Source organism: Phragmites australis, chromosome 4 (genome assembly GCF_958298935.1).
Source record: "Phragmites australis chromosome 4, lpPhrAust1.1, whole genome shotgun sequence".
NCBI lineage: Eukaryota > Viridiplantae > Streptophyta > Magnoliopsida > Poales > Poaceae > Phragmites > Phragmites australis.
Genome location: NC_084924.1, coordinates 46,826,424 through 46,840,469, shown reverse-complemented (window position 1 = coordinate 46,840,469; position 14,046 = coordinate 46,826,424). Strand labels below are relative to the sequence as shown.

The 14,046-nt window shown below is 43.5% G+C and overlaps 2 protein-coding genes across 2 annotated transcripts; both read left to right on the top strand.

Moving 5' to 3' along the window:
• Positions 1-299: 299 nt before the first annotated feature.
• LOC133914500 (probable serine/threonine-protein kinase PBL16) lies at positions 300-3,559 on the top strand. Its single transcript, XM_062357602.1, is given in 6 exon segments — positions 300-723; positions 1,149-1,465; positions 1,595-1,730; positions 2,059-2,195; positions 2,468-2,591; positions 2,862-3,559. Coding segments are annotated over 6 exon segments (1,125 nt in total). The 5' UTR covers positions 300-656; the 3' UTR covers positions 3,206-3,559.
• Positions 3,560-7,039: 3,480 nt separating this feature from the next.
• LOC133916886 (uncharacterized) lies at positions 7,040-13,863 on the top strand. The gene is made up of 3 exons (XM_062360765.1): positions 7,040-7,842; positions 11,627-11,934; positions 13,029-13,863. Exons 1-3 carry the CDS (start codon positions 7,115-7,117, stop codon positions 13,379-13,381), a joined length of 1,389 nt encoding a protein of 462 aa, XP_062216749.1. The 5' UTR covers positions 7,040-7,114; the 3' UTR covers positions 13,382-13,863.
• The last annotated feature ends 183 nt before the right edge of the window (positions 13,864-14,046 follow it).

Sequence of the window (14,046 nt, the reverse complement as noted above, 5' to 3'; positions counted from 1 at the left end):
TAGGATTGGAGGGGAGGGGAGGGGAGAGGGACAGAGATAGCCACAAATACAATCTCCATTACCTAAAAAAAAACTACAACCTCCATTGCGCCACTCAAACTCAAGTGCTCCCTCTTCTTAGTGGTCTGGTGTCTTATTGAGAAAGAGAAATCTCCCATACCCTTCTTAAATGAAATATTTATGCCATTGTTATAAAGGATTTATATAGAGGAAACGGTCTACCAGAACTGAACTGTTTGGTCTCTTTTCCTTTTTTTTTTCCCTCTTTGGCGTTTTAGTATCTTTTTCTCCTCATCTCGTGATAAATAGAGAAAGGAATGTTTCACTTGAGGCCTTCCTTTGTGTTTGTGCCTTCTGTGTAGCTTTCAGGAGAATTGAAATTTGAACCTTCTCCTACTGGTGTTCTTTTCTTCTTCCTTCGTTTTATTACTGATAACTAGGGTTGATCTTCAAGAAAGCCTGTTCCTGGTTCAATTCCTGAGCATGATATATAGTTCTGGGAGTATATGTTGGTGTCTTTCTGTTTTTCTAGTGTTCTTCCTGTGCTAAATAAGCAAACCATCAACCCATCAGCTCATTGGAAGCACTCTTTTGCCTCCTTTTCTGTTCCTGGTGAGACAGGAGAGGCAGAGTTTGTTCTTTAGGAATTATGCACTATGGGCAATTGCTGGTTTAGGGGGAATCCATACTTTAACAGGGTTTCTTCCAAAGCAACCAAATCAGGTATCACTCATCTTTCTTGATTTGATCTCTGTGATTGTGTAGCTGCGGCTGTAGGATGCAGAAATTTCGGTTATTTGTTTGATCCCTCAATTTAGGAACTTGCAAAACTGTTGCTAATTTTGCAGAGAAAAATGTTCTCTCATCTCTAATAGACGTCAATCAACATGCTCGTCGGCATGCTTAATCAAATTACGGATATTTCAGTACTGAAGATTTAATCTGATCCAATTCAATTATTCTTCTTTTATCTTGACATTTGATTTTATGGCTATTCCATGTAATGATCTGAGGTTTTTGTTCTGCCATATGAAATTCTTGTTCATCTTGATAATTTGTTTCACAAAGTATTCTGAGTCATTTGCAACCTATAGTTCAGTCTCCATAAAGCTTGTGGCATATATGACTTGCCTATTTGTTTGTTATAGAATCTCCAAAAATTCAGAGTCCATCAGAGAGAAGTGAAAAGGAAGACAGCTAGCTTCCATCCAACCCAAAAGAGGTGGAGGCACTGAGAAGGGATTCGGGTCGTAACCCTTTGATAGCATTCACATTTGAGGAGCTCAGGAGAATTACCAAAAATTTCAAGCAAGATTCATTAATAGGGGTTGGTGGATTTGGCAGAGTCTACAAAGGGTACATCACCAAAGATATTTGCGAAGGGTTAGAGATAGAAGAGCCCCTGCGAGTTGCAGTTAAGGTCCATGATGGAGACAATAGCTACCAAGGCCATAGGGAGTGGCTGGTGATTAGCCTACTTTTCTGAATATATACTGCGAAAAGCATGCTTGTGTTCAATTGTTGTCTTCAATTCTTTTTGGCATGCTTTGCTTTACTGTTGTCAGATATAAAATTTTTTATGCCATGTTTGCAGGCTAAGGTTATATTTCTTGGGCATCTCTCTCACCCAAATTTAGTGAAGTTGCTTGGGTATTGTTGTGAAGACGACCACATGGTTCTCGTTTATGAGTTCATGCCACTGGGAAGTGTGGAGTCACATATGTTCTCAAGTAAGTCTGATTCTATTATTGCCGGATCGTTGCTTGGTTCGTTAAAGTTTTTGTTCATTTTGTCCTTACATTAACTGTGATTACATGACATTCATGCAAAGTTCTCATATTGAGAACTGAAAAGTATTATCCCTTCAAAAGAACATGAAACTGTCCACACTATACTATCCTGAGCTAGCAGAACTTAACTGCACTTCTGCATTGCCTCAAGTGGCAGTATTATTGATTTCTGCATGACTATGTGGTCAATTACATATTATTATTCATTTATTTGAGATCAGCCACTGTATTCTGTTGAATTGTTGAAGTATTTGCACTTATAATGCAGGGGTTATGATGCCACTTCCATGGTCTACCAGAATGAAAATTGCGCTTGGTGCTGCAAAAGGACTTGCTTTTCTGCACGAAGCAGAGAAGCCAGTCATTTATCGGGACTTCAAGACATCAAACATATTGCTAGATGAGGTTGGTTCAGTTTAAATATTTGATGTTGTTGCATGCCAATAACAGTTGTTGTAAATTAAAATGCAAGAAACAAAGGGAAAATTCACTCTTTTTGTTGTAATATTTTTTGTTCTTATTCACTTGTGCCCTCATCTCTGTTTATAGTTTGTCAACTAAAATTATTCTAATGGGCCTGAAACAAGAACAAACCATTTCACTTTAGCTAAACTATCATTTTCAATGGTTTCTTGATTACCAACAATTCTTTGGTTCCACAAAAATATTATTTATAGGAATATAATGCAAAACTTTCTGATTTTGGGCTTGCAAAAGATGGACCAGTTGGCGACAAGTCCCATGTTTCAACTCATATTATGGGTACATACGGTTATGCAGCACCAGAATATATCATGACAGGTAATTTGCTCCTCACGCTCTCTAACTCAAGAATAAGCCTAACTACCATGAAGCGAGTTTCAAAAACTGTGGCTAGTCACTCTAGGTTAATGCAACTGCTTACTCCAGCCCTTGTGGTCATAACCTGGGACTAAACTTTACAGAAACGTAAAAGGGATTGACATTTGAAAATCATAGATTGCTAGGCTTCTAACTTCAGTACTAGATCCTTGGTTCAAGAAACTTCAATAATAGATCAATAACCAATTTGTTGCTCTTTTGCAACTCTAGGGCATCTCACGGTGATGAGTGACGTCTACAACTACGGTGTTGTACTCCTCGAGTTCCTGACAGGGCGGAAGTTGCTGGACAAGTCCCGACCGGTCAGGGAACAGACATTAGCAGACTGGGCATCCCCATTGCTGACACAGAAGAAGAAGGTGCTTGGCATAGTAGACCCCAGGCTTGTCGAGGACTACCCAGTGAAGGCGGTGCGGAAGACAGCAATGCTGGCATACCATTGCCTTAACCGCAACCCAAAGGCTAGGCTGCTGATGCGCGACATTGTTGCCACCTTGGAGACTGTTCAGCAGCTAGAGGACAACCCCAGTGACAATGTGGCTAGTGGCAGTTGAAGTGCTCACTTCACACAGCTCAGAGAACACAGATATGACATGTACTTCATATGTGTGATAATAGTGGTTGGCTAGTGTTCTTGATATGCAGATGATTTATTAATTATTTTAATTCATGGAGACAAGAGTTTTGCTGAGCAGGAAGTTAGTATATATCTCCGTAGGTTCGTTTGTGTATTTAGTCTTGGCATGGTAAGTTTTGACATTTTGGATGTGGGAAGGTTCTGTGTTCTCTGCAATGCTTGTTTGCCCACCAGGGAAGCTTTGCCTGCCACCGTGTTTGTAACCGACCATTGTGTAGCTCATGATCTGTGTATGTTCAGTGATGTTGATATATTTTTCTTAAGAGAAAGAGTGGAAAAAACAATATTTATTTTAACATAAAAATCACATGTTTATGGTCATTGTTGGAAAAAATCAAATAGTTTTTTGTTTGTGCCGCCACGAAGAGGATGGCGAGGCAGAGGGATGTCGAGCTTTTCCATGTGCATTACGGGTCACCAAAGCAGAGTCTACCGTGAAATGGATGGCAAGACAAACGACCGACCCTCGTTTTCTTTTGCAATAGCGTGGCTAAATTTGGTTGTAAGTTTGTTTCGTCATACGATTTCACTCTAAAGATTAAAAGTGCAAGTATGTTTTTTCAATCAAGTGCAAGTATATTTGGCATTTAACGGAAAGCATGGTTGTATGATCATGTTGAATAAAATTTGGTAAGGTAAAAGACTAAAAGGAAAAATTAGATGCACTAACTGCTGTGTGGTTCCCATTTGTCATTGGTGTTAGGCATCGCCTACTGGCAACAACTTTAGTGGGCAACACCACAATAATATATTAGCTAGGGTAGGGTTTATCGCTTCATCCAGTTCACCACGTTAATGTTGTTGCTCGTCGACTCCAACCATTAGAGATGTAAGTGAGTATTAAAAAATAGTTTTAAATTTGTTATTTAGTTCATGTTTTTCTTAATTAATTAGGTAGGAGTGAATCTTTATTTTTTTTTAGTTTTAGATCAACCTGTTAACCTAGAAAATGCAAAAGTTGCACCCTTAATGTTCACGAACTGAACTTGCTTCATCCTATAACAGGAGATGCACTAATGGATCACGCTTGCTTCATCCTGTAATCAAGGAAATAATACAAGCTCCATATTGGTATAGACCAAAGCATGTAGAGCCGGCCGATCACATAAAAAAGTACACCTTGCAGCCTGATTAGCGTGAACTTATGGATACACCTTCAAGCCGAAGTGTTGTGCATGCACCTACAAGTGAAACAGCGCCTCGTCATCAACCCCTTTAACCTGCTGCTTGATACGTTGCTCTGTGGTCTCCCACACAATCCAAATCCGAGAAAATTGACTATTTGACATAGCAAAAGGTGGGCTTTGATTATTTACCATCTAAAATTTTGGCTTTAACAATTTACCACTAAAAATTATATCCACATTGATTCTTTGCCATTTTACCCAAATTAATTGCTTTGAAAAAAGTCCAAATTACTACCTAACTATGGCCAGTGTTCGGATAACATTCGAACTTTAAAACCATTTATTTAATCCCTGAACTTTAAATACCGGATCGCATAACCCACTGGAGTGATTTTTCTCAATGGTTTTGCTGACATATCAGCGGTTTCGCCATGTGGTAGCCCATAATGTCATTTTCGCTGACATGGCAGTACCCGATGACACGTGGCAAGTTGCCATTCGGTGTGCATGTGGCTCCCAGAGGAAGGGAGAGGCCAGAGGGGAGGAAGAGCCGCGCCAGTGAGGAGGATGGCTAGAGGGGCAACTGACCGGAGGGTGGTCGGCCTGGGGAGATAGTGGTGGCGCGCAGGTGGAGAAGCGGTGGGGGGAGGAGGAGATGGAGGGAGCTGGCGGTGATGGCTCTGTGTGTTGGCCGGAGTGATGTGCACACGCACGCACACGCACACGAAGTTCACTAGCAGCAAGCGGTGACCTAATCGACCAGATCGAGGACACCAAAAGCAAGAGAGCGTTGCGGGAAACCCATTATGGTGGGGCTCAATCGGAAGGTGGCCGACGTCGAGCATAGAGGGGTGGCGACGGGCGGCTCACGCGAACAGGCGTGCTAACATTGGGCTAGAGCCAAATCGGCGCGCACACAAGAAGGAGGAGGGCGAGGGGAAGCTCGCCGTGGGGTTGGTTGAAGCGAAGAGGTAGCGGTGGGGTGGCTCGATGGTGAGGGTGGATCGGGTGGTGGTCAAAGACAAAGAAAAAGGTTGCCGGCGATAGCCCATGGTGGGCGGTGCCATGCAGCTTGGCCTCGCCCCTCCACCTTATCCCCACCTAGCGCCTCTCTGCCCCTTTCCTCTCCCTCTCCCTCACTCTCTCTTTCAGGCCATAGAGCAGCAGCGCCGCCACACACATTGTCCTGCAACTGTTGGTTGAATTCGGGGAGCAGAGACCGGATCCACGAGCCTGAAGCACAAAGAAGCGAGGAAGGAGGTCCTGTGTAGCTTCTCCGGCCGGAGCTCGACCTGATTTCGATGTTTTCTAAGCAAATTGAGCTAGGCGACGCCTTCTTCTCCAACTCTGACAAGCAGTTTCTGCCGTGCTCCATCGATGCACCACTGCGGTAGCTCCTCCATCTGGTCCATGACACGATGAGCTTTGTTGTTCCCAACTATAGCTTTTGCACGCGTCATTTCCACCTTGCCCTGTCACCAGTATGGCTGCCGCGCACTTTGAGTGCTGCCGCCTCCCTACGATTCGCCGATGGTTGTCTTCTGGTCGGGCTTACCAACCAAAGACCCCAAGAATGGAATACTTATCGTGCAGGGGGTGCCTAGGGTACCCACAGCCGAGCATGCCATCGCCTCTTTCGCCGTCAGCGACCACTCCCTCCGCCATCTGTCGCCTATGGCACTTGGACCACTCCCTCCACCACCAGACACTGACATGTTAGCAAAAATGACATCATGGGTTGCCACGTGGTGAAACCGCCGCCATATCAGCAAAACCACCGAGAAAAATCACTACAGGGGTTATATGATCCAGTGTTTAAAGTTCCCGAGAGGGGGGGGGGTTAAATAAACGGTTTTAAAGTTCAATAGGTTATTCAGACACTGGCCATAGTTCAGGGGAGTAATTTTTGTTCATCCATTCTGGCCATGTCAAATGACTATTCTACCCCTTACCTCACTTTTCTCCATTGATTCGACCAGAGCTCTCCACCAAACGGTCTCCCAGACCCGAGACCAACTGAGACATACCAAAGAGAGGGCGAGGGAGGACGGGAGCAACGAGCAAGCCCCGGAGCTTTAAGCTAGCTGGAGTTGGTGGTCGCCGCAACATCGAGGAGCGGGTTTCCCTAAGATTTGGCGCTCGCCGGAGGGGAGCCAACCGTAGAAGCAGGCGATTCCGGCGGCTATCTTCACCGGAGGTACGGTTTGAACCCCGAGCTCTAGAAGCGGCAAGGGTGCAGGTTGCCAAAGATGAGCGTCGTATCTGTCATCACCAGCGGTGGGGGCGGTCGGAGCTCGCCATTGACGGCGGTTGCGGTGGTTAGCGCTCGCCATCGGCGTCCGAGAAATAGGGAACGAGGGGAGGCGCTTGCCATCGACAGCGGTGGGGTTGGCCGGCGCTCACCATCGACGCTCCCAACCTTCCTCGTGCCCCTCACCAAGTTGTCGCCTCATGTAAAAATATGTTTGGTTGGCCTTAGGGTCCAGACCTCGGAGGACTGAGTAGAGGGTACAATAGTCACTTAATATAGTCTTAAATAGATAAACGAAAATCAAAACCAATTAATTTAGATAAAATAGCAAAGATTCAATAATTGAAAACCACCTTTTGCACTGTCAAAACAGTAAATTTTCTCTCCAAATCCAATCCCATGCCCCCAGATACCCAATATTCAGCACGATTGCCTCTCCAGCTAAGCGATGAAGAACCCTAACCCTCGTCCCCAGAAGCCCCCCGCCGCCGGCAAGCCCCCCGCCGCCATGGCACCCCGCAAGTCTCGCTGGGGTCCACCGCCGCCGGCCACTGCCGGCCCCACCCCAGCCGGAGACAAGGCCGCGTCCACCTCGGCCCGCACCCCGACCCCCACTCACTCAGCGGACTCCAGGCGCCATCCGGCTCCTCCCGTGCCTTCCCCGCTCGCCCGCAACCCTGCGTCGCCGGCGGCAGCTGCCGCGCTCCGGTCGCCGCAGATTCAGCCGCCGCCTGGGGAGACCCCTCCCCCGCCGCCCTACGGGTTCCATAACCTCGACCGCCGCACCATGCTCCTCGCCGATGGCACCGTCCGCACCTACTTCGCCCTGCCCCACGACTACCCTTTCGAGCCCGCACCCCTACCACCCTTCCCGCACCTCCTCCCTCGCGCCGCCCCGGACCTCTGGCCGCCGCATCAGCCGCCGCACATGCCGATGCCGCCGCACGACGCGAAGCGCAAGCACCCCGCCGACCCGGACGAGGGCTTCCCGAGGCACCCCAAGCAGCCGCGGCTCGACGCGCCGCATCACCCTCCGCAGCTGCCGCCACATGCCGCGGTGGACCGTCACGCGCTCAGGAGGGCGTTCCTGAAGTACGCCAAGATGCTCAACGAGAGCTCCGCGCAGAGGCGGAGCTACCTCGAGGGCGGCCGTGTCCCTTGTCTCGCCTGTGGCAGGTTTGGCGATCCCGCATTACTCGCCACCTTCTTCCTGGCAAGCTTTCTAGTACTGTTCGTAGTCAGGTTCTTGTGCTGGTTTCTTGCTGTTGTTGAATCTGCTCTTACTGTTTGACTTATATATCTTTTTCCCAGTTATCTAGGTAAATTGGCACTGATTATGTTATGTTTATGTTTGACTGGAGAAATCCACAGTGCAATATCTCATTTCTGTTTTTTTTTTTTTTTTTTTGGTGCCAATAGGTCTCACCTTAGTTTTTCATGTTGCTTGATTTGTATGAATTCTATCTAGGTGAACTTATCTGTGGGTGACCACTGACTAACACTTAGATATCAGTTAGCAGTACTAGGAGTGTTGAGGTTAATTCTGTTTTCTGCATTGCTTCGTTTCAGTACTAGGAGTGTTGTGGTTAATTCTGTTTTCTGCACTGCTTCGTTTCTGTTTTCTGCATTTTCTGCCTTTTCGCTACTAGGTATAATCAATAATGCCATCATTCCGTCCAAAATTACTTCGAATTATTCAAGGTTTTTCTTTTCCGTGGTGTGTGAGTAATGATATATCATATTCTACCGAACCATCTATTTATTACCGGTGCTTGCTGCGTCTCTTTCGACTTTGTAATGTCTCTGTATGAGCTTGCTTTACAGCCAATATATATGTTTTCTGATACCTCTTTTCTGCCCACTGCCCACTAAGATTGAAGTAAAGTGGTATTTCACTAGTGTGATCAGAAGTCTAGAGAGAACTGCAATGCCTTCGTCTATACCTTTGGCATCTAGTATGAAACTCCATGCTGTCGTTATTTGGAACTTGGGAATATAACTATCCTTGTATTATTTTTAAGAGCTGCATTGTTGTGTGAGGATTTCTGATTCAGCGTACTACAAAGAACAGTGTTCTAAAAAAAAAAACTGCATATCCTGCTTCACTTCTTGCAGCAGTGTTGTTCTACATATTGGCAAGTCCTGATCGTGTAGATTTGCTATCGATATCATTGTTCATTGCTTGCTTTGTTGCAATTGTGTACTTGTGAATGTTTATGTGATTTTGTAGCAGAATTTTTTGCTTGTACTTTTAGATACGGACATTAGGCGGATTATGACAGCCACATGCATCTTTATGGTTATTGAGGCGATATCTCCCCGTGTGCTGTGTGGTTTTCAGTTTTCATGGTTGTCTAGCATGTAGTGCAAGAAGTAACTTATCTCAATTTAGGAGTACTACATTATGCTTAACTGCTTGTATTCTTGACTCTACTTTTACCCCATGTTTTCATACTTTGTATGGCTGGCATGGTTTACGATCTGAATATTGTTGTTTCCATCAAAGCTTGGCCACCAGTTTTCTGAAGCATACACGTGTATGTTGAGTGTAAAATGCTTTGTTGCATCATCGATGTCTGACAGTGTTGTGTTCTTATTTTCTAGACTCCCCATTTACAGTAGATGTCAATTTTAGCTTTTTATCTAAGCATCATATTAAGGCCTGCTACGCACATCAGTAGTTCAGTACTGTATATTATGCGAAATATTGCTTATCACTGTACACCAGGATATTGTAGGCCCATAAGTTTTCTTCATGCTTATCATTTTCTGGATATACTGCTCATTGTGCAGGACTTATTTGATCAATGATATGTCAATAATATTCTATTATTAACATGAGTACACAAGCATGAATTGTTTGTATGCTCTTTCTAGCTGTCATGTTGATTGTTCATAAGTACATTGTAGAAGTGGCAATTAAGGCAAGGCTATAAAAATTGTAATGTTCATGTGTTCAATATCTTGATTAGTCCAACTTTGGGGACTGTCATCTCTTACTGCCATATTTTCATCATATACTGGATAAGTTGAAGAGGATAGTGGTTGTGTAGCATTTTAATCAATTAGGGGCTTATGCATGTTTGGTCTGTGACCACAGCATCTCAAAGCAAGTTTGGCGACTGACGAGTCACATTCACTTCATTCATGTCCTAAGTATGGTGCTTCATTCATTTATTGTTTTATGCTTCGTTAACGTATCAAGTGCATCATTGGTAGTATCTAAATTATTTGGAGATTTAAGAGAAGCCATTCTGTGCAGTATCATGGTTGTTTGGAATATTATATGCCTAAGCTATAGTTCAGACACTATTTTATAATTTAGTTTTCCTGAAACTGTGCCACTTTATTTCATTTTGTTGTTCGTTGTAATTGTGTATTGTTGGTCTCTTTTGCATGATGCTATGCAATATTAAAAGTCTTCCATGGTTTATGTCAATCGATTGGCATGCTAATTACCTTATTCCTAATGGTAGCTTTGTATGTAGAGCTTGAATCAATTTTTTAGCTTAAATTGTTGATAAGGGCACAAGGCCTGCTATGGCTTCTAGTACTAATGTTTCACTGTTCTAGTGTTCGTACTCAATTACTTATTCATCTGTAAATTAGCCTTTTAGCACTGCAGAAGTCACTATTTAGTCGAACACTACTGAAAATGACCCCTTAGAAATATCAATTGCAAACACGGCAATTAAGTTTTCTAAATAAGCTTCAGTGGTCCTTTCTTTGTTTATTTTCGTTTCCTATGTCTGAAGTTCCATGTTATGTGAGGAGGTTTGTACCCTAAATAGTTTTCATAACGTTGCCTCAATGTTGCCTAGGCATCCAAGCACCCAAATGGTGGGTGCCAGGGGTGGTTGACTAGACTACAGAGGTTAGGAGAGTCGAGAGCGATAACGAGGGAAGGAGGCTTATTGCAGCCCTAACAGCCGTTGTCACCAGCTTCATTGGGTTTGTGTCCCCCCTTCCCTCCTCTCTTCTCTTCTTTATTTCATATTGGTCCTAAATGGAGAGGAAGGGTGAAAGCTGTAGGAGCAATGCTTGTGAGGAGGATACAACGAACAATAGAAGAGTCGGGATGAGAAACCTGATTCTTGTGAGGAAGAACATCTTGATGAAGGAGGCAGCAATACCAATGGAATTTTTTTATTGTTGTTTGTCTCCCACGTCTGTTATGTTCACACTCCATATGAAATTGCTATTTGGGGATCGAGTCACTTCCTTTCATAGAAAAAAAAACACTGTATGCATGGGAACATCCCATCTAAATTTCCAGCCATTGTTTCCATAAATAAATGCCTACATGTTGAAGCAAAATTGACTGTACAGTTGCTGCCTAACTGGATGAAGGAAGCCAATTGCATCCTGATTTAATGGTAAAATCCATTTTTTGCCTCAACTTAAACCGCTTTTGACAGTTCACATTTTGATTAAAAGTTTTCAGCTGGTGTAAAGGTAATTCCAGCTGAGAGTCGTTACCGCTCTGGCAGTAGGATTTGGTGTGGAAACAAGTATCCAAGCCTTGGTACAGACCTCCTTTTATAGAATCACTTGTATGACTATATTTTCCAGTGGGAGCTCATATCCATTCCTTACCTTATGTATAGTGGAAGATCCATTGTGTGCCCCCTAGGCTGCTTCATCCCATACGATCCTTAGAGTCCCAGAGCTGCCAGCAAATCTATAGGAGTATGTCATTACACCAGTGACTGAATATATCTAAAATTGTTTTTCTCTTGACAGATGTTTCTTTGGCATGGAACCCTTTGTTTCTGCTTTCTTATGTTATATTTTTGATGGACATGTTTTGGGGATTTGACAATTGAGATTCATTCTCGTTTGTAGATCCTGTCATACTGCATATATAATGAAGGTTGTGTTTAGTTCGCTAGTTTTCAGCTGCTATTCACCGGATCTTAATTTATTTGTGATTATGTCTGGTCGATGTACCCAATTCCAGGTCTTCTAAGGACTTTGTTGATGTGCATGGACTTGTCATGCATGCTTGCAACCCACCAAATGCAGATTCATTTGTTGATCATCTTGGTTTGCACAAGGCATTATGTGTCCTTATGGGATGGGATTATACAAAAGTCCCTGAAAACTCCAAGGAATACCAATCGTTACCTGGTGACCTTGTCCGAGCAAGTAGGGAGGACCTTATCGTGTGGCCGCCAACTGTTATCATTCACAATACTGCTACTGGGAGGAAGAAAGATGGTCGCTTCGAGGGTTTAGGGAACAAAGACATGGATAAGAAAATGACAGGTATATTTATATTGCAGCCTCTAACTTGTGGTGAGAACAGTAGTGTTTGGATACAAGTGCCTGTTGCATATGTGCTTTATAGTGGTTGGATAAATTTATGAAGGAGTTCTGTGTTTTACATTTCTTTGTGGTTGCTATTCCTATCATATCACACATTTGCAGAAAAACCCCTGGGGTATGGGAATCTTAGCATGTGCACTGATGTTTTCAGGCTCTCTTAACATGAACTTTCATAGCCCAATGGAAGATGATTAAACTAACCCATTTCTGTTAGGTTTAAAATTCATCATATTAACTTAGGAATGTCATAGTGACATTGTATAGCTGACCAAACTTCTGGGCCTAAGGACACTAAATATTTCTCAGTGATATACTATTACAATTGCTACTTTTGCTAAGCAAGGCCAAGATTTTGCTGTTAATTTTATTTCTCAGTGACATAGTGCAGTTTGACCTCAGAAAGAGTAGTGCTGGGTTGTAGGGTACCTCTAGTCCTCTACTTGTAAGTGCTTTGTTAGGCTACAAGTAGTAGTTGCATCCAATGCTTGATTGGATGGTTTCTGTTAAATTTACTGCAGTTAAATGCAACTAATGCCTAGACTACTGCACAGATAATAAGGTATTGCATTGTCTATGCAACAATGTTTTGCTGCGTTTTTGGTCTCTGTTACATGAACATGAGGCGTGTATCATCCTGTCCTCAAGGAGGTTGATTACGTCCTGTCATGTCTGTGTGACAGGCACGCGATTGATCTACTTCAAGCAGATTAATTTGTTCCTGTTGGTCAGATCTGGGAAGCAACATTTCTCTGCCAATGTTTTGCCTTGCCACCTCTCTAGTTAGGGAGAACTGTAGCGCCTTTGTGGGGTTCATATTCATTGCTAGACTAAATATCTAATCTAGCAAAGTAGCAGTGCCATTCGATCCTTAGGTGTGCAAGTCTGCAAGTTAGAATTAATCCATATTTGGACATCGAGAAATAAAGCGTACTGTTCCCAGTTATGAAATTATGGATCTGAGTACATGTTTATGGAGTAATGCCATATATATCACGGTAATATTTGCTGTGTCAATTTTGTATCTTTGTTTTCAGAGCTAGGGTTTTCTGGTGGCAAGTCGAAGTCCTTGTATGGAAAGGAAGGGCACTTGGGTTTGACACTTATCAAGTTCGCAAACAGCCCAGCTGGCTTGAAGGAGGCTGAGCGTCTTGCTGTGTTCCTTGAGAGGCAAGATCATGGACGTGTAGGTTGGTCACGTGCACAAGCCGCACGCTCTGTAGATTCTGATCAGAACCCTTTACTGGTCGAGACTGATAATAGAACAGGTGAGAGAAACAGGATACTTTATGGATACCTAGCTATTGCATCAGACCTGGATGAATTAGACTCAGATTCGAGAAAAAGGGCTTTCCTCAAGAGCAGAATTGAATTTGACCCAACTGACTAGTCTCTTGTCACAAGGCCCACCTCATCAGTTTATTTGCTTTGCACCGAAGGGTGTACACCTATCTTTGATGCCAATTTCATAGATTTGTGCTGCTGCTATGCACGAGACATCTTACCCTGAATATAATACCTGCACCTAGGAGGGTTATGATCATTTTTCTGGGAACTATATATATATTTATAGTAAGTGTGTTTTCTGGCAAGCGTCTATTGCTCACTGATTGAATTGTCATCTGGAAGAGTTCTATCTTCTTCGTTACTAATAATTGATTGCTTCCTATTTGAAGTGTGATGTTGGTCTTGCGTAGAGTATGCCCGGTAGATGATCTTTTCAATGCCTTATATTACTTTAAGACAATGGTGCATTTCCCTTAAGAGGGTTGTCACTACTTTTTGGTGTTGGTTCGTTGTTCATTGAATATTGGCAGTGAAGATGTAATATAGTTCTTGTTTCTCAATACTATTCAGTATATCATTACACTAGGTTGGTGCCATGCTCTTGGACATCCTTACCGTTTACTATATTGATTTCTATATTCGGGAGCCCGTTTGCAATATGTTTGTATGGAAAATGAAGATGGTAAAACCGCTTAGATGCCAATTAGTGCTGATCAGAGAATGGCGGTGCCTATCATACGCCGCATCCAAAGAGGCCGTCATGTCTTG